Consider the following 21,131-nt stretch of genomic DNA (forward strand, 5'->3'; position numbering starts at 1 on the left):
GCATTGGGAGCCAGGAAGCAAGAGTTGACTGATAATTGACGCAAAGGGACCCATATACCTTAGAGAATGACGGGGTGGCTCTAAGAGTCAGGAAGGGCTTATTTTAGGAATCAGGCTTACGGTGGGGAGGGTTCAAGGAAGCAGGTGTCTCTAATCAACTGGGTGCTCTCAGAAAAGCAGGGCTAATTCAGTTATTGGGCCTCTTAATGCATTTCATCTGGGAGGCTGGAAGAATGGAGAACACTAACGTTGTTATTGAAGAAATTGCCGGGAGAAAGAGATGCTTTGGTTTTGGGTTGTACAAGGTCTGTTATTTTTTAATTTCTTGTATTAGTTTCCCAGTGTTGCTGTAACAAATTGCCACAAACTTAAGGACTTAAAACAACATGCATTTACTATCTCACAGTTCCAGAGGCCAGAAGTGCAAAGTCAGCGCAAACGGCTGAAGTCAATCAGAAAGGCTGGTGCCTTCTGCAGGCTCTGAGAGGAGAATCTGTTTCCTTGCCTTTTTCAGCTTCTAAGAGTCTCCTGCGTTCCTTGGGCCCTTCCGCACGTCACTCTAACTTCTGCTTCCGTTGTCACATCTTCTCTCCTCTGCGACCCTCTTGCCTCCCTCCTATAAAGACCCTTGTGGGGACCTGAGACCCACCCAGGGAATCCAGGAGAATTCCCCTATTATCTTAATCACATCTGTAAGGAAGATGACGCGCTCTCAGGTCCTCAGAATTAGGATGTTATCTTTGGGAGGCATGATTCCGCCCACCATATCTCCATATTCAGACAAAATTGCAGAATGGTCTTGTGCCACATGGTCAGGTCCTGGAGAGCCCTGATCCGATGCTGCTGTTCTGAATTATGTTCGGCAGGGGGACAGCACCACCTGGTGGTAACACTCGGCAAAGCATCCGCCGTCAGCTGCAGAGCCGCTTTTCCTTTGGGGTCCTCTTGCTTTAACCCACCTTCCCCACAATCCCACTCATCCCTTCCGGCCACAGCCCGCCTTCTTAGACACAAGGCAGGCAGGAGTATGCGAGAGAGAAGACGTAAGGACGCCTTGCTCGTGGTAAGATCAGAGACTGATCGGAGAACGCTTTCCTCCTTCCCTCCTTTATTAGAGAATTTCCTCAGGCACTGCAGCTTCATCTTTGTGAATGTTGAAGGCTTTCTGGATATCCTCATCACTTCTCATATTTTCCTAACTGAGCAGGTAATTTGGATTAGAACTGTACAGCATGACCCATTTAGGTTCCTGTTCACTGTTTTGAAATTAATGACTTCATCAATGAGTTAAAGCTAGGAGTGTTCATTATGTTTTTTAGAAAAGTCAAAACCGAGCAGGATCACCGATAAGCAAGATGACACAATCAACAATCAAAAACCTCTGAGTAGAGGCTATTACTGTGTTTCAAAACAAAATATATAAAAGTGGCCGGGTGCGGTGGCTCACGCCTGTAATCCCAGCACTTTGGGAGGCCGAGGCGGGCGGAACACAAGGTCAAGAGTTCGAGACCATCCTGGCCAACATAGTGAAACCCCGTCTCTACTAAAAATACAAAAATTAGCCGGGCGTGGTGGCGGGCGCCTGGAGTCCCAGCTACTAGGCAGGCTGAGGTAGGAGAATGGCGTGAACCCGGGAGGCGGAGCTTGCAGTGAACCGAGATGGTGCCTCTGCAGTCCAGCCCGGGCGACAGGGCGAGACTCCGTCTCAAAAAAAAAAAAAAAAGAAAGAAAGAAAGAAAAGTTTATATAAATAAATGTAAAATTTAGCATTTTTGGTTAAAGCCATCAACCGCGCAGACATAGGAAGGGAATACACTTACAGAGATCAACTAAGAATTTTATTTTACTGTAGCTCAGCAAAAATAATATAAAATGGCTGCCAAAAAGCCAAGTCCGTCTAGTCTGGATCTGCAGGAACAATTCAGGAAAAGGAAGGTACCTCCACTGTGTGGGTCATGCCAACCTGAGGACGGATTTCCCTTCGGTGCTCGCGACTTTAAAAGTTGCATTAACAACTGTTAATGTCAATTATCAAGATCCCACCGTGTACCCAGCACTGTATTGGGCCTGAGGACACAGAAATGTAAAAACCTAACCATGGAAATTTAATCTTTAAAACTGTGTACTATGTATCCATAGAACGAAATACTAGTCATCCATGACAAATGATTTTTGTTGTATATTTATTGAGACAGAAGACATTCATAATATATCGTCAAGTTAAAAAATATACAAAACATAATATGTGTTAGTTGGGTTCCATCCCTTTTTACTTAAAAAGTTGAAAGAATATACATTAAAAGTTAACATTGACTATCAGCTGGCAGTTTTTTTCTGCAAATCTATATTATTTTTTCTATAACGAACGTATATTACTTGTATCCATTTTTAAAGCTAAGAAAATAGAATTTTGTTGTATTTTTATCGACACAGAACATTCATAATATATCATCAAGTTAAAAAATATACAAAACAATGTGTTACTTGGGTTCCATCCCTTTTTTATTTAAAAAGTTGAAAGAAAATACATTAGAAATTAACATTTATTATTAGCAGGCAACTTTTTTTCCGGCAAATCTGTGTTTTTCTATAATGAACATATATTATTTGTATCCATTTTTAAAATTATTTAAGAAAATAGAACTTTGTTACAAATTTGGTTTTTTGTTTTGTTTTTTTTTTTTTTGTTCTGAGATGGAATCTTGCTGTCACCAGGCTGGAGTGCAGTGGCGCGATCTCGGCTCACTGGAACCTCCACCTCCCAGGTTCAAGCCATTCTCATGCTACAATCTCCTGAGTAGCTGGGACTATAGGGGAGTGCCACCACACCCAGCTACTTTTTGTATTTTTAGTAGAGACAGAGTTTCATCATGTTGGCCAGGATGGTCTCGATCTCTTGATCTCGTGATCCACCCACCTCGGCCTCCCAAAGTGCTGGGATTACAGGCGTAAGCCACTGCCCTGATCACAAATTTAGTTTTTAAATTGTAAGAAGTATGAGGTGGAGATTATCACCTCCTAAGGCATTGCCAGATAGGCTGTTGGTTAACAATGGCATTTTGCATTTAACCATTTAACAAAAGAGAGTAAGTGAACAGAAGTGCGGTGGCAGTTACCCATGGATGCCATTAGATGGCAGCAAAGCAGCTAGCTAATATTTAAGAGCAGAAACCGAAGAGCTTTTGCTCCAAAGAAACATATATATGAGATTTTAAATATTTAAGATTATCTGAACGGAATAAGTGTTTTTGTTTGTTTGTTTGCTTCCAGACAGGGTCTCACTCTGTCACCTAGGCTGGAGCACAGTGGCATGACCACAGCTCACTGCAGGCTTGACCTCCCGGCCTCAAGCTATCCTCCCACCTCAGCCTCTCGAGTAGCTGTGACTACCGGTGCACACCACCACACCCGGCTACTTTTTTAAATTTTTGTAGAGATAATGGTCTCACTATATTGCCCAAGCTGGTCTTGTACTCCTGGACTCGAGAGATCCACAAGCTTCAGCCTCCCAAAATGCTGGGATTACAGGCATGAGCCACCACACCTGGTTTGTTTTGTTAATGATGCATTTGACGTTATAGAAAACTTTTCAAAATGATAGCCAAGCATGCAAATGTTTACTTTAATAGTTTTTGGGGGTGGGGTGCTTTTGGATTTTTGTGGCAATACTACTCATGCACAAAAACCTACTGTACCAGTTCTGTGGGTCAAAAATCTAAAATGTTCTTGAGATGTGAGGACCCTTTGACTCTTAACCGTGACTGTGCAATGATCTCTAAGTTTCTAGGAAGCAGTTTCAAGATTCTGCTGCGGACAGTCATTAATAACGAATGACTATTCATCGCAGTATGATGTGGTGATGCCATTTGATCACTTGCCTGCCCTCTTTCTTCACTGCCACTCTCTCCTTCCTCCCAAGAGCACAGCTAGCTTCCAGCATCTTTGCTCATCTGAAGGACAGTTTTTTGCCTAATCAGGCCCAGTTTGAGCAAGGACTCGGGATCGTATCTGCTTCTGAGTCTGTGCTGCTGCCTTCAACAAGTTGCTGCTTGTTCTGTCTCCTTCCTCTACACAATTGATGTGGCCCCCATGGGAATGCCCATGTCGGAGAGCAATGCTGTGTTTTCTTATAACCCACACCTCTCGTCTTGCTGACCTTAGCACGTATTAAACTCACTTCAGAAAAATGAATGCTTACAAAAGAATGTTTTCCACCGGGGTGGGGGCACAAAAAAGGCCCAGAAAGCTCTAAGAGCTCACAGTTGGAGAAACACATGTAGACTCTATGGGTGGTAAAAAGACAGCTGAGAAGATAAGGCAGGAAAAGCCACATAGGGACACAAAGGGCAAGGCCAGTGATTCTGACATCACCATTGGCACTTTGTCCACGGGCAACAGGATCAGAAACGTGCGTCGCTTCCGTGGTTACTGTCTGTGCACCGTTCCCAACAGCTTCATTTCTCTCCCTCTGCTGCCAACTCGCCCAACCACCCCTGCCTGTGGCAGGAGAAATCATTCTCATTGGGATAACTGAGAAAACTACAACTGTTTACCCTACTTGACCCTCAGCATTTGAGTGTGTGTGTGTGTATGTGTGTGTGTGTGTGATCATATCACAAAATAAAATGTTTCAGCAAAACTTCATTGCTGTAGATGTGGCATATTCCCTATCAGAGGCTGACACTGGAGATTGGATCAAGCAGATTTTACTCCATTAAAAAGAACATGGATCTTAATCCTGTAGGTAAATCATCCACAGAAAATGTACATCACCTGGAGAGCCGTTCATAAAGGATCTTCACTTACCATGCTCAGATTTTTTCAAAAAACCCCAGCAAAGGAAGACATGGGTTTCCATTTTCTCGGGCTGGTGTTTTAGAGTCAGTGCTGATGAAATAAGATATCAGAAAACCAGGGTTCAAAGAGTGACGTCATCCCCACAGGGAAGATTTGGTTCCACACAGGGTAGAGACGTGCTTCTAAAAGTGTCTCTTGTTTTCCTCCTGCAGCTCGATCATTATCCTTCTGTGAGTTACCATCTGCCAAGTTCATCCGACACCCTCTTCAATTCTCCCAAGTCACTCTTTCTGGGAAAAGTTATAGGTAAGAATGTGGTTCGTTAGGTATAAATGCGTGCTACAAATACATTTGGGTAATGTGAATTTGGATTTTAAAACTATCAGGTAAATTTCTCTTACTGGGGCCAGTCACAAATATCTTCTCTGTACAGGAAAGTTACGTGGTTGTTCTCGGTGTTGCACGAGCAAAGCGTCAACAAATTATCTTTGGGGGAAATTGCTCATGTAACTCATTCTAAAGCTAATTCGCCTTTGAAATACATTGTGATTAGGCTGGGCATGGTGGGTCACGCCTGTAATCCCAGCACTTTGGGAGGCTAAGGCTGGTGGATCACTTGTGGTCAGGAGTTCGAGACCAGCCTGGCCAACATGGCAAAACCCTGTCTCTACTAAAAATACAAAAATTAGCCATGCATGGTGGCAGGTGCCTGTAATCCCAGCTACTCGGGAGGCTGAGGCAGGAGAATTGCTTGAACCCCGGAGGCGGAGGTTGCAGTGAGCCAAGATCGTGCCGCCACACTCCAGCCTGGGTGGCAGAGCGAGACTCTGTCTCAAAAAAAAAAAAAAAAAAAAAAAAACCAACCAAACAAAAAACACATTGTGATTGGTAATGGGGGCTTCTAAGTCGGCGATGGTAATGGAACCAACGTTGTTTGGTGCGTGGCATAAACTACAACCCAAGCGAATGCAAATCTGCTCCAGGCTTCTCTATGTAGAATTTGGTCTATTACAGACCTCTACCTACTAGCAATATGTAATTTAACGTTTCCTTTGTCAGAGCATATCAACATGATTCTATCTTCCTCTCACTCGTAAGAAAGCGCCTTGATATTATATGCAGATGAGAAGGCCAATAAGGAATTTGACAGTGTGACAGAACGCCCTTCCCCACGTGCGACTGTGAATTCCAGAGTCTCCTTGTCCCTCTCTTCACCAGAGGCGATTAGCACTGTGCAAAGCTAAAAAATGTACCATGAGCCACAGATACGTGAAGGTTACATCCTAAATTTTTAAAATATCGATTTGATTGGTGAAGTATTTTAAAATATTTAATGTGAAGCCAGTGAATTTTGTTCATATGAGGCTGTGTACTGTGAACCGCAATGAAAACAGTAAGATGGTGGTGATGTACAGGTGGGAGGGAGGTCACTCGGCGGCCAGTGTGTAGAAGTGATCAGAATAGCATTAATGGTAAAAATGCTCACTTAAAAACATGCGGCAGGGGTCACAAAATGAGGAGTGAGCAGGAGACTGAACCTATAATAAAAATAATAGACTGGGCGTGGCGGCTCATGTCTGTAATCCCAGCACTTTGGGAGGCTGAGGCAGGCAGATCACGAGGTCAGGAGATCAAGACCATCCTGGCTAACACAGTGAAACCCCGTCTCTACAAAAAAATTTTAAAAAATTAGCTGGGTGTGGTGGCGGACGTCTGTAGTGCCAGCTACTTGGGAGGCTGAGGCAGGAGAATGGCGTGAACCCGGGAGGCGGAGCTTGCAGTGAGCCGAGATCACGCCACTGCACCCCAGCCTGGGCGACAGAGGGAGACTCTGTCTTAATAATAATAATAATAATAATGTGCACTTATGTAAGATTTACTGTAGGCCAGGCTCCAGTTTAAGCACTTGATAGATATTAGCCCATTCAATCTTCATCACAATTGTATGAGGTAGTTAAGATTGTGATCTCCACTTTTTAGATGAGAAAACTGAACCATGAAGAGATTAAATAACCAGGCCACCTGGCTAATCAGTGGCAGAACCAAAATTTGAACTCAGGCAATAAGACACCAAGGGAGCTCTTTACTGTGCTGTAATCCCTGTGGCAGTTAATCTAGAATGCAAAGAGAAAGACAGAGAGGAAAGATTGGGCACGTGATAAATGCTGAGGCTGTCCAGGTGAGGGATAAAGCCTATGTCTTGTGCCAGGAAGTGGTCAAGAACAAAAAGGATTCCTGGGTTTAGAACCAGGAACACACCAGTCCGGCTGGAGAGGGAGGCATCCAGAAGAGAGGGGGAAAGCAGGTGTGTGCATGAAGCCCAAGACCACACACTTGGTGAACAAGACAGTGGGGAGTGGCAAGTGATAAATCAAAGGGTGGAACTGGAAAACAAAAGAGGGCTAACATGTATTGATCACTGGGCCTTAGATATTGTATGATATGAAAGATAATTAAATAGCTTCTGCTTAATCCTTTGCATCCTGAAAACAGCACTCAGGCACAGTCTCAAATCTAGCTTTGGATTACCTCACCCTGATGTCCTTATCTGAATTTTCTCCAACACTTTCTATAGTTGATGTATTTTTACAGATCTTATCACCACTTTTATGTTCTGTGAACAAGAAGAGACTTTGTGACATCACATGTTACACGTGTAAATATAAGAAACAAACGTCACAACAATCCAATGAAATGAGATCCCTGATTATGAACCTCATTTTGCAGATGAGAAAACTGAAGCAGAAGAAGGTCAATTTGACAAAAGTTACTCAACTAATACTGGCAAAGCAGAGTTTGGAAGCGAGGTCTCTCTGAAGACAGTCCAGACTCTTAAGTAGGTCAAACAATCTTGTCATTCATGGTGAAGCTCCAGAAGAGGGATGTATTTGAAAGTTGAGCGATGCCATCAGTTAGCAACAAAAAGTGGCTGTTTAGTAGTGGAGTAGGGCCTTGGCATTCATGAGTCATGGATCTGAGACTTTGGTGAGTACCCGCTTTCTACCAGAGGTACTCCCACGGTTCAGTTGAGAATACTTTAAAATGTTAAGTGCTCCTTCAGAACCATATGATTCCATCAAAACAAACGCTACACTATGATATGGTGATGTTCCTAAAGATACTACACTATGATATTCATAAAGTAACATCAACTATAAACATACCCAAAAATAATAGACTTTTTATTACTTTATGGAACCTTCAAAGTCAAATTTTGATGGGAATGTTGGATGATTTCTAGGTTCCATCACTATGAGTAATATTCTCTGGTTCCTCTGTTTTTCAGGTCATGTAACTAGTTCACATTTCAGCACAATTCCAATATACTGTATGGCATGGACCTTCAAGGTCGTGAACAAATAACATCATAAAGGCCACATTTTCTACAACTAAGAATGTACCTTGACATCAATCTCTGCAAAGCTAAAAGTGTACCATGAGCCTCAGATACCTGAAGGTTACACCCTGTATTTTTTGTACACCCAAGAAAAATGTTGCTGCATACACAAACTAGGTAACTGTGCATGTGGCAGTGAGTTACAGAAAGTACACATAAATACCTGTAAGGAGGTCCACAATTCCAAGATGGAAATGGTGTTATGCATGTGAGAGTAGTTAGGGCTCCAGCAATGGGTCCTTGGTGCACTGACTTCTAGTGGAGATTATCTCTCATCCCTACAAGCCCGTGACCTCCCTGCAGACCAAGAAAGCATCTCATAGTTCCACCGTATACTAACAAGGAGCAAGCGCTCAATAAATATTTGTTGAATTAATAAAGAGTAAAAAGGGAAGGAAACAGAAAGATATCATTGTAGACGTATACTGCAGGGAGAAACGGTATGGATGATCATCCTAACAGAATCAGTAAGATTCGCACAGAGGTGAGAGCTGCAATCCTCACATATCTCACAGCCTAAAAGTAGGCATCTGATGATCATGAAGTAGAAAGAATGTGGACTTTGGAATCAGGCAGAGCTTGTTAGACTGGAATCCAGTTCTACCTCTGTTAGCATTAAAATCTTGACCATGTTGCTTTCTTAGTTGAACCTCTCAGAGCCTAGGTTCTCTCCTTTGCAAAATGGGGAACACAAATGCCTACTTGCAGGTTGTTAACTCCCTGAGGGCAGAAGGCAGAGACTTTTTTTGAAACTAATCTATTTGCAGCAGGCTCATCAGTGCCTAGTATACAGAAAGGGCTCAAAAATACTTGTGGAGTAAATGAACTACTCTTTTAATAGTAAGCTAATAACGTCTTAAGACATACACAACACAATGCCTAATACATAAATAATTACCATTTTTGATGCTAGCTACATGCCGGTTATTATGCTATATGCTGTAAGTACAATACTGTCTGCGTTTCTCACAACACCACAGACCATTGTTACCCTCGTTGTATAGAAGAAGGAGCTAAGGCTCAAAACTATTAAGTTTTCTTCTTAAAGTGGGGTTTCCCAACAGCAGAACTATTGACATTTTGGATCAGAAAATCCTTTATTATGGGGCTGTCTTGTTCATTGCAGAATGTTTAGCATCCTCCCTGGCCTTTACCCACTAGATATAAGTAGCACCCCAAGTTGTGACAACCAAAAATGTCTTCTAACATTGCTAAATGTTCCCCAGGAGGGAAAAATTACCACCCCAGTTGAAAACCACAGGCTTCAAGCTACTCAGCGAGTCAGTGGTGACGCTGAGATTTGAAAAGCGTGATTTGTGACCCAAGACCTATGCTTTGCTTCCTGATGACACCTGCACCTTCCAGAATGGTGAGGAAGCAAGGACGAGGTTCTTGCTACTCTGAAGCTAAAATTCTGTTAATAAAATTGAAGGAGTCTCAGTGAAGACCCCAAGAAGACATGTAAGTGCTTGAGAAGCTAATCATTGGCCACCCCTTCAAGCCAATACTCCTTTGATATTTGATCATTTCACAGGAGCAGGAATATGCTTAAATGTCTCTTTGAAAACAACATATACTTCAGTGAGAGACAACCCATTTGCATTCCCCAGTTGTGTAAAAATCCATCTGTACAGACATACAGTATTGAACTTGCAACTGATATGTACTCCGGCCAGGTTTTGAAACCCCCTGGAGTTTCATGCTCCAAAGTTGTTGCTTTACTTTTATAGGATCAGTTTCTGCTACTCAGAAACTGATTCTATAAAAGAAAGAGAAGAAGATGGCTCTAAATACCTAAAATGACTTCACACTGAGCTCTTTGATGAGCACTCCTCAAAAAGGGACACAGAAAAAGGATGAAAGAAAGGCTACCTCATCAAGGACAAGTGTGATCTTTATAAAGGGGATGGAGGATATATATTCAAGAAATAGTAGTGTGATCACTGCCAACCAACAGCAAACTTTTAGAACGGATTCTTACATAATTCTGAATGCTTCTAGAAGGAATTCAGAATCACTAGCAATCAGCAAAGGTTCACAAAGGAGAAATCTCACTAGACATAGTTATGTCCATCTTTCATCCCTCATATCCATCCATCTTTTACCAGCCGAGTGATGTCATAGACTTTATCTTTCAGCAACAAATTTAATGGTCTCTCAAGAAATCTTCAAGGAAGAGAAATATAACTTGAAGCCAAAAGTGGGGTGTTCTGTTTGCTCACGTCCTTTTCAACATCTCTATTAATGCCTTGGAGAAAGACACAAATAGCATGTTTATTAAGTTTGCAAATGTCACGAAGCTGAGAGGGATGGTTTAATATGATGGATTATAAAAAGCATTTCAAAACCATCTTGACAGGCTAGAAAGATGGGATAAAAATAATAAGATGAAATGTAATAGAAATAAACTTAATTGCTGCACTTAGATAAAAAAAAATACACAGTCACCTAAATAGAAGATGGGAGACCCCCAGCATCATGAAAAAACTTAGGAAATTGGTTTGATGGAAAGTCTGGTACAAGCAATGTTACATGGTGATGGATTCTTAAATGAACATAATTCTGAGCCACACTAGTATGAGAATCATGTCCAGAGCGAGGGTATTAGTCATCTGAGGAGAAAACCAGATAAACACAAGACCCGTAAAGGAAATGTCAGAAGACCTGGGAATGTCTGATCAGAAAAAAATATGATTTGAGAGACGAGAGAATCAATTTTCAGTCTTTGGTAACTGCCACATGCAGGGTGGATTAGACTTAGTTGAGGCTTACTCAGCAAGACTGACATGGACCAAAAGCAGAAGATATGAAGAAGAAAATCTCAGCTCCATATAAGAAAGAACTTCCTAACAATTAGAGCTTTTCAAAAGCGAGTGGCCTCTACTTTGAGGTAATGAACTCTCTATTATTGAGAATATTCAACAAAGGCTAAACGGAAATGTGCCCTGTATATTAAGGAGTTGTCTGGATTGAGTAAAACCAGATTAGATATAGCCTAAATAAACTTTGAAACTTTAAGATTTGTGGTGGGAGTAATTTTCTTAATTAAAAAGGTGAAAATGCAATATTATAGTAGAGCAGGGTCTCCTGTTCCATTGGCAACTAGGGGGATAACATTTAGGGTTCCTTGATATAAAACACTGTTATGATGTATGATGATAGATATGAATTTAGAAGAATATCAATGTACAGTGATCACCACATCACTGTGAATTGTGTAATTACATACACGACCTGTTTCCAAGGTGGCAATATGCATTTTAATTTTATTTCTGAGCCCTCTTTAATTAATCGTTTTTCTAATTAACTATTTCTGCCATTGCTGTAAATCAGAGTAATATAAAACCGTAATGAAGTAGATCTATTCTGAAATAAAAAGACAGTAGCTTCTCTGTGTAAACTTGAGAAGCTGTGCTTAGAAAGAAGCTGAATACTAATGCAGTGTCGTTGTTGCTTGGCTGATCGTTGCTGTTGTCGGTGGCGATGTCTGGGGTGGTAAAAATAAAGTGAACTTCTATCCATTTGAACTAACTAGAGTTTGTAAGTCATATTGGTCTCAGATCCTCATATTTCCCAAACTACCATTATCCAAAGCAATTCCAATAGAAGTGGCTAGTAGCCCCTATATTATTTCTATTGTAATCTAAATTGTGAATATCATGATCCTACACGACTTTTTATTGATTAAAAAGTCTTATTCTAAGGCATTCTAAAACTTTCTGGAGCTTTGGCAAAGCCTCTTCACACAGAAGGAACTGAAATACTTAGATCTTCATTTGTTGGTGAAATCATATACTGTGATAACCATGCTGCTCACAGAATATTTCTGGCCAGAGTTATGAATGGAAAAGATTTGTGTGATTTCCAGGCTAGAACATTTAAGTGCTCATGCAAGACCCTCTAGAGTCCTTTTATCCCTTTGGCATGGTGACTGACAAGCCTAAGACAGTGATTTTTTCCATAAGCCTGGGTCCCTCTGTGACTACAGTGAACAGAAAACTCTTGACTTGTGATGAACATATAGCATGAGATAAAAAAACCTCCTTGCTTTGTTAAGCCACCGAGACTATAGGGCTGTTTGTTACTGTGGCATAGCCTCGCCTGTCCTGACTGAAGCATAAGGACTGACTTAAGGGCAGACTTTGCTCTCCCACCCTTGGGTTTGATCTCTGATATAGTTTGGATATTTGTCCCCACCAAAATCTCATGTTGAAAGGTAATCCCCAGTGTTGGAGGTGGGGCCTGGTGGGAGGTGTTTGGATCATGGTGGTGGAAGCCTCATGAATGGCTTGGGCCATCTCCTTGGTGATAAGTGAGCTCTCACTCTGAGTTCACACAAAACCTGGATGTTTAAGTATGTAGCACCTCCCCCCAACACTCTTCCTCTGGATCCTGCTTTTGCCATGTACCCTGCCTGCTCTACCTTCACCTTCTGCCATAATCATAAGCTTCCTGAGGCCTCCCCAGAAGCAGATGCCAGTGCTGTGCCTCCTATAAAGCCTGCAGAACTGTGAGCCAATTAAACCTCTTTCCTTATAAATTACCCAGTCTCAGATGTTTCTTTATAGCAGTGCAAGAACAGCCTAATACAATCTCTTACTCTACCATTTGCCGATTGTGTGACTTTGTCGGGTTACTTAACATTGTGTGTATCTGTTTTGTCATGTGTAAAATAGGAATAGTAATGGTCTCTGTGTCACAGGATTCAGCAAAGTAATACATGTTTAGCAGTTAGCACAGTCTCTGCTGCATAGTATGTGTGTAATACATATTAGTTTTTTACTTTGCATAATCAGCAAATGTATACTCATCATATGTCAGATGCCAGGCATTGTATAAGTCCCTGGAACATCATTAGGGTCCAAGACAGGCACAGTTTCTGCCTTTGGAAACTTTATATATTCAAATCCAGTTCTCAGAGGTTTCTCTTGGGAGAACCCAAAGCAAGATAGGTGATCATACAATGTATCAATATGCACTGGGTCACATTTTTAGAGCTTCAGTTTCTGGAAAAGAAGGTAATGGAAAGTCAATTAGAAGTAAAAAGACAAGAGGGTGGGATAAATGGAAAGAAGTATAGAATTCTTTGGGAGCAAGTAGGGAGGGCACTTGAGCCAGTCCAGGAGTGAGGGAAGGCATACTAGAGGAAGTAACACGGAAGCTGGGACCCTAATGAAGAGTTAGAATGATCTGGATAAACCAATGGGCTGAAGTAGAGGCCATAAGGGCGGGGGAGGTCAGTTCTCCATTCTGCACAGCAGTCCACCCAAAACTGTGTGGCTCAAAACAGTAGTTTATCATTTCTGGCAATTCTGTGGATTGGCAGGGTGGTTGTTCTGCTTCATGACTCCAGGCAGGGTGTAAGAATGACTGGATAGCCCGAAATAGCCTCATGCATGTGGCTGGCAGCAAGTGCTGGCTGCCCAGGAGCTCTTTGGGGCCACGAGCCAGGGGCTCAGTTCTCCCCCAAGGGTTCCAAATCATGGCTGCTTGGGCTACCTCATGGCATGGTGGCTGGGCTCCAAGAAGGAGCTTTCCAAACAGCAAATGTAGAAGCTGAAGGTCTCTAAGAGCCACCATTCTTGCCATATGCTATTGACCAAAATCTGGGTTCCAGCCCATGTTCCAAGAGAGAGGAAGCAGACCCTACCTCTTGGTGGCATCGTAGCCAGGTCACATTGCAAAGAAACATGGCATGGGAGTTACGGTTGTGACATCTTTGGAAACACAATGTGCTATGAGGGAAATTTGAGGAACCACAAGTTGCATTCAGAATGGTGGAAAGTAGGATGTGAAGATGCGAGTGATAAAAATGCTGCAGCATAAGCAGGGTTCAGATCAAAGGCGGCTTTACCAGCAGGGCCACATGTCCTGCTTTGCCTGGGACAGACCCAAGCTACTCCTGCCAGGACAAGAGTACATTATTAGCAGTGCCCACTTTTACTCTAAAAATAGGACTGTGCAGTTGTATGATCACCTATCTTGTTTGGGTGCTCCCAGGAGAAACCCTGCAGAATTCGATTTGAGTATAAGAAGTTTACCTGGGAGACAATCCCATAAAACAAGCAGGAAAGTAGAGACATGAAACAGGGAAAGGGATGGAGCATTATCAAGCCACTCACCACTGTGGGCACCTGGAACATAATCCCACCAGGGCACTCTGGAAGACAGTGCGAGACATGCCTCCGAGTGTCCCAACCGAGGCAGGAGGAAGCCAGGGCATCTCGCCACCTCCTCCCATCCTGCAGTGATGAGGGCTGCTTCCTGCGGTACTAACTCCCCAGCACTTCCAGCTTGTCCCGTGTTTACACCCAACACACTGCTGAGGCCAGAGGAAAGTGCAGATGACAGCGAATCGCAGTCAGTGGTTCCTGGAGCAGGACTGAGGTGAATGCCGGGCACTGACAGCATCTGCCATATTACGGATCTATTTATAAGCCATGTTAAGGTTTTAATGTTATCTTAGGGGTTAAAGGAAGTCAAGGAAGGATGTTTTTTAATCCATAGAATAACGTGATCAGATTGACACTTTAGCCAGATAATACCATCTGCAGAGTGCAAAATGCATAACAGGAAGTGAGAAGCTGCAGGGAGACCAAATTGGAGGTTGCCATGGTTATCACAGAATTGCACATTGTAATGCACAAAACAGCTCAGATATGTGGAGAAAATGCAATGTCTTTATCTGTGTCTGATGATGTTGTATTCCTTCTGGGTAGCAAAGGCAAATAAGCTAAACATCCAGGCTGGTTTAAAGCTGATTCTGACTTAATCATTTCAAAATTCCTTCCTGGTTGTGCTCTGTCCCTCATGAATAAAAATGTTCAGTTTCTCGAAGAGCCTTTCCCATCCTCTGCTTCTTTCTATAAGGTGGGGACCAGGTGTACAGAATATAAAAGGAGACAGGCAGCAACATGTCTAGCTTTAGCATTCTAATGATACCGTGGGCAGGGAGAGACCTGGATGCATGCTGGTCCTTGAGTTTGCATGGCCAGGCATCTGCTGGCCTCCAGCCCAGTGTCCTGTGTCCCTGAGTGCTCTTCTGGCCTTGGAGCTTAGATCTGTGGTTGATGAACTTAGAGTCCCTTTCTTTGACTCAGGCAGTGTTCCCAGGGAGCACCTGCCATCATGCCCTTTGCTTACTTGCTGTGCCCTCAATCTCCCACTTGAGAGACCCCTAAGCCCTAAGTCTCTTTCGCATCCTCCGTCTCCCCATGGCAGGTTGTCGTCAGCTATCAAGCAGTGAGGGCTTCCATCTAAGGCTTCATGCTGCACGAGAATGAGATGATGCACGTGAGGACCAGAGACCCTGTCTGCTTACTCTTCTTCCCTCTCTACATGAGGCTGGGCTGCCCCATGTTAGTACAGGACCCCCCCAACCACCACCACCGACCCCCTACACAGCAACCTCTTCCCAGAGCCCCAGACTGGGAAGCAAGGCAAGAGCCCTAAACCCTTGGTTCCATCCGTCATCCTTTAGAAACCCACTTCTGCTCTCTGGGCCAAAGCTTAGCTCTCGTCTCTCCTGCTGTATCTCCTCCTTTTCTCATAGTCTTCTAGGGCATTAAGAAAGAAAAAAGAAAAAAGAAAAAAAGCTTTGCTTTTACTTCCTACAAAAAAAAAAAAGCACCATCTAACAAATAACTCCAAAACTCAATTGCTTAAAACAACAATTCTATTTTTATCACTAATCTGCGGGTCAGCTAAGGGCCGAAGTTTCTCTTGTACACCTCTCGTCTTCCTCCTGGGACCAGGGAGTTAGCATGGGCATGTTTTTCTCTGGCAGAGACACGAGAGAACAAGCCACTCACACAAGCACTTTCCAGGCCTTTGGTCTTGTCACATCCACTAACATCTGATTATCTAAACTAAGTCATGTGGCCAAATCCGTAGTCGAGGAGAAGAGAAACTTGCTTTCCCTTCAGTGAAGAAAACAGCAAAGTCACATGGCAAAGGCCACAGATACAGGGAAGGGTAAAGAATTAGGGGCCGCCAATGCCATCTTCCATACTTAGGAGGTGGATGCAGGAGAACTCTGTGACCTCCTCGATGTACTAAAAAGCCTGAGTAGGCCCGGCGCGGTGGCTCACGCCTGTAATCCCAGCACTTTGGAAAGCCGAGGCAGGCAGATCACGAGGTCAGGAGATTGTGACCATCCTGGCTAACATGGCGAAACCCCGTCGCTACTAAAAAATACAAAAAAAAATTAGCCGGGCGTGGTGGTGGTCACCTGTAGTCCCAGCTACTCGGGAGGCTGAGGCAGGAGAATGGCGTGAACCTAGGAGGTGGAGCTTGCAGTAAGCCGAGATCGCGCCACTGCACTCCAGCCTGGGCAACAGAGTGAGACTACGTCTCAAAAAAAAAAAAAAAAAAAAAAAAAAAAGCCTGAGCAAAGGAATTTGGGGAAATCATTTTATTCACTCAAAAGTATGTTCAGTGCTCACATGTACCAGGTGCTAGGCACAGAACAATGGATAAAACAGAAATCTCTTATCTTTATGAACCATGTACTCTCATGAGCATACACAGAATGAGAAAAGAGTTGTGTAATATAAATGTTAGCAATAAGTGCTATGAAGAAAAGTAAAAGAGGCTTAGCAGGAAAGCATGTTACAATGGCCAGGAAAGTCGTCTTTGAGAAGGCAATATTTAAGCAGTGGCCTTAACAAAGTGAGAAAGCTGGCTGTGTGGACATCTGCTGGAAAAGCCTTCCAGGAAGAGAGAATGGCAGTCCAAAGGCTGTGAGGTAGGGACACGCCTGGCTTGTTCAAGGACAGGAAGAAAACCAACATACAGCCATCAAGGGAAAGAGTGGCAGGAGACAGATGAAGTCAGAGGGTTAGCCAGCAGCCAATTGCACAGATGGAGACCATCATGGAGAGTCTGCATTTTATTCTAAATGAGATGAGAAACAGTAGGAGGTTTTGAGCACATAAGTAACACAATCCAATTTACATATTAGAAAGGTCATTCCAGCTGTGGGATGCTGTATTAACTGCAGAAGGGGTGGGCTGATATAGGGGCAGGATGGACACTAAGAGACATTTCAAATACAGTTGTGGAGTCCATGTGAGAGTTAGAGGCACGTGCACCAACGCAACAGCAGTGATGGTGATGGAGAAATCTTTGGACTAGGAACACACTGAAGTCAGAGCCCATAGTATTTGGTGATCAACCGGATGTGGTGGGTGAGAGAAAGAGAAGTCAAAGAGCGTTTCCCAAGGTATTGGCCTGAATAGCTGGCCCAGTGGTGGGGCTGCCTACTACAATGAGGTACCCTGGGAGAGAAGTAGCTTAGGAACTGTGGAATAAAAATTAAGACTTCCATTCTAGCCACATTCAAGGCTATTCCATGGATGCATAGCACTGAGGTGCATATCAGAAACCGAACACCACCTGTAACGCGGCCTTTTCCTGTCTTTATCTCCCATCTCCTCCTCAGGCAGATAGATGTCTTGGCTTGACTAGGACATTGATCGTTACTGGGAAAGGCAAAAAAGAAAAAAGCCTATTGATAAATGTCAGAATATATCTCCATTATAAAGTCATTCAGGTGTTGCATATGAACTCAATGATAAAGAAGAACAAATTACTGATACACAAAACAGCTTGGATGAATCTCTAGAGAATCGTGCCAATGGAAAAAAAGCCAGTCCCAAAAGGTTACATACCCAATGATCCCATTTATGCAACATTTTTGAAATGACAAAATTTTACAATTGAGGACAGATTAGTGAGTGCCAAGGGTTAGTGACTAGGACAGGAGGGAAGGGGAAGGAAGAGAGGTGTGGTTAGAAAAGGAAAACAAAGGGGCCGGGCATGGTGGCTGACTCCTGCAATCTCAGCACTTTGGGAGGCTGAGGCAGGAAGATCACTTGAGGTCAGGAGTTCGAGACCAGCCTGGCCAACATGGTGAAATCTGTCTCTACTAAAAATATAAAAATTAGCCAGGCATGGTGGCCCATGCCTGTAGTCCCAGCTACTCGGGAGGCTGAGGCAGGAGAATTGCTTGAGCCCGGGAGACAGAGAAGTTGCAGTGAGCCAAGATCATGCTACTGTACTGCATCTAGGTGACAGAGCTAGACTCCATCTCAAAAATTTAAAAATAAAAAAGAGAGTTTCTTCTGCAGTGGGAATTATTCGTTATCCTGACTATGGTGGTGGATGCACAGACCTACACAGATGATAAAATTGTGCAGAATCACATTTGCACACATACAAGAGTACAAAATCTGAATAAGATCATTGGATCATATCAATGTTAATATCCTGATGGTGACACTGTACTCCTGATTTGCAAAATGTCTCCAATGGGGAAACTGGGCAAAATACACAGGGGATCTCTGTACAATTTCTTACAACTACATGTGATTCTACAATGGACTCAATTAAAATTTCAATTAGAAAAAGCAATAAAAAGCCGGGCACGGTGGCTCATGCTTGTAATCCCAGTACTTTGGGAGGCTGAGGCAGGTGGATCGCCTCAGGTCAGGAGTTTCAGACCAGCCTAGTCAACACGGCAAAACCCCATCTCTACTAAAAATACAAAAATTAGCCAGGCAAGATGGCGGGAGCCTGTAATCTCAGCTACTTGGGAGGCTGAGGCAGGAGAATCGCTTGAACCTAGGAGATGGAAGTTGCAGTGAGCAGAGATCACACCACTGGACTCCAGCCTGGGCAACAGAGGGAGACTCCATCTCAAAAAAAAAAGAAAAAAGAAAAGGAAAAGCAATAAAAGTAAAAGAAGACCAAGTCCACCTTCTTCTGTGGAGCCATTTATTCATGGGATATTTAGTCAGTGTCTCCTAGGGGCTAGTGCCCTCCACCCTGGGGGAGCGTGAGGGACAGGAGAGGGACCTGCAGTGATTAAGCCACCGGTTCTACCCATTCCCTCTTTACTTTCCTGCACTAGCCGGTAGAGATTAGGAAATATGTGGGAATTATTATTTATTTACAGCTTAGAATTTTGTAGTTCTTTTAGAGTCATTATTGAAGAGAATGATTAATATAATACATTTCTTTAAAAATGAGCTAGAGAAAATGGGGTAGATTAAACTGCCTGCAACTTCTCTCAAGGAAAGTCCCCGATGGCAGCTTATCGCCTTGTGATTTATCTCTACCTCCTAAGAGTAGAATGCAGCAAAATTGATAAATGAACAAATGGCAAATAGTTAATTGAAATTTCTGGTCAGTTGCCTTTGTGTTTTACTATAAGGACAGAAGCAGCAGGAAAGCACTGATGAGAAAGCTTATTGAAGTGATAGGTGAGAAATAATATTTAAACTGAAGAGAAGAAATTATGTCCTGTTTTTCATATCCTAAAGAACATATAGCGTAGTCTTAATGTCCAAAATCTTCTCAAGGCTGAAGGAAATCTATTTTAAAAGAATTCACTCAGGGAGTTCTAGTTCAAGGCTGGCTTCTCATTCTTTTTTAATTGCATTGACTTTCATTCTTAGACATTTATTGGGCTTTATTATTATTATTGCCTTATAGAATCATAGGAGGCCCTAAGAAATAATTTGTTGAAACTTTGTCACATTACAGCTGAGGAAAATGAGGCCCAGAAAGGTTAAATGAAGCCAAGGTCACATAGCTGGTACTTCACAACGTTTCCTTTTTTTTTTTTTTTTTTTTTTTTGAGACGGAGTCTCACTCTGTCACCAGGTTGGAGTGCAATGGCATGATCTCGGCTCACTGCAACCTCCACCTCCCGGGTTCAAGCAATTCTTCTGCCTCAGCCTCCTGAGTAGCTGAGACTACAGGCTCACACCACACCTGGCTAATTTTTGTATTTTTAGTAGAGACAGGGTTTTACCACATGAGCCAGGATGGTCTTGATCTCCTGACCTCATGATCCACCCACCTCGGCCTCCCAAAGTACTGGGATTACAGGCATGAGCCACCACACCCAGACTTCAACGATATTTTCAATATAATATACTGTCAATATCAGAATAATCTTTGCTTATCACCCAAATGTGTCTTTAACAAGGACAATAAATAATTAATACATCATAACCTGCAAACGTACTCTCAATATCTAGATAAAACATCTGCAAAGGCAAATCTTGTCATAAGTGTAGGCTGGAAGAGGATATTTTGAACATTGAGGGTCAGGCTCAGTACAGGCTCTGTGTCAGAACACCTGCAATTCCAGTTGCCTCACCTGCTTGAGGAGCTTTAACAGGTTTCTTACAAATCTCAGCTTCAGTTTTCTTAACCGTGAAATGAGAATGATAGTAGTGCCAATATCATAAGCTTTGTTAGGAAGATGAAAGATGCTATCATGAATGTAAAGGGCTTATCACACAGCCTGGCACACAGTGAGTGTCCAGTATGTCTTAGGCAGTATCATTACATCTAATCTTTGACTTTTAGCTAATACAAATAAAGAATGGCTGACTCCAATCCTGGGTCACTCATAAAAAGAACACTCAAACAATGAAAAACTGAAAAAAACTTTTGATTGAAAACCAATTGGTATCATCATCTTTCCATGGTTTCCAAAATTAAATTATTTTTAATTAACAAAAGCAACCCCCACCAAAAAAAAAATCATTTATTGTTAAAATGTGATGAGAGATCAGAAGTTCTGTTTTAATCACATTTTTAGTATTTGGTTAAAGAAGATTGTCAAAAACACTTATTTCTGTCCCAAATCTTCAGCTCACCTGTCTTTGACACACAACATACTTTTGCATACCCAATTGTTTTGAAATAAACAAACATTTGAAAGTCAAAATTCTAGGCTGGGCTCGGTAGCTCACACCTGTAATCCCAGCACTTTGGGAGGCCAAGGCAGGTGGATCACCTGAGGTCAGGAGTTCGAGACCAGCCTGGCCAACATGGTGAAATCCCATCTCTACTTTAAAAAACTACAAAAATTAGCCAGGTATGGTGGCAGGCACCTGTAAGCTCAGCTACTTGGGAGGCT

General features: G+C 42.7%; 1 protein-coding gene across 1 annotated transcript in view; it reads left to right on the plus strand.

Moving 5' to 3' along the window:
* Nucleotides 1–21,131, plus strand: part of CNTNAP2 (contactin associated protein 2) — a 2,300,337-nt gene that overhangs the window by 2,139,448 nt on the left and 139,758 nt on the right. Inside the window, exon 21 of the mRNA XM_063815738.1 lies at nt 5,010–5,103. Coding sequence (XP_063671808.1) covers nt 5,010–5,103 — 94 coding nt within the window. The remainder of the gene's footprint in view (nt 1–5,009; nt 5,104–21,131) is intronic.

Source organism: Pan troglodytes, chromosome 6, assembly GCF_028858775.2.
Source record: "Pan troglodytes isolate AG18354 chromosome 6, NHGRI_mPanTro3-v2.0_pri, whole genome shotgun sequence".
Taxonomy (NCBI): Eukaryota; Metazoa; Chordata; class Mammalia; order Primates; family Hominidae; genus Pan; species Pan troglodytes.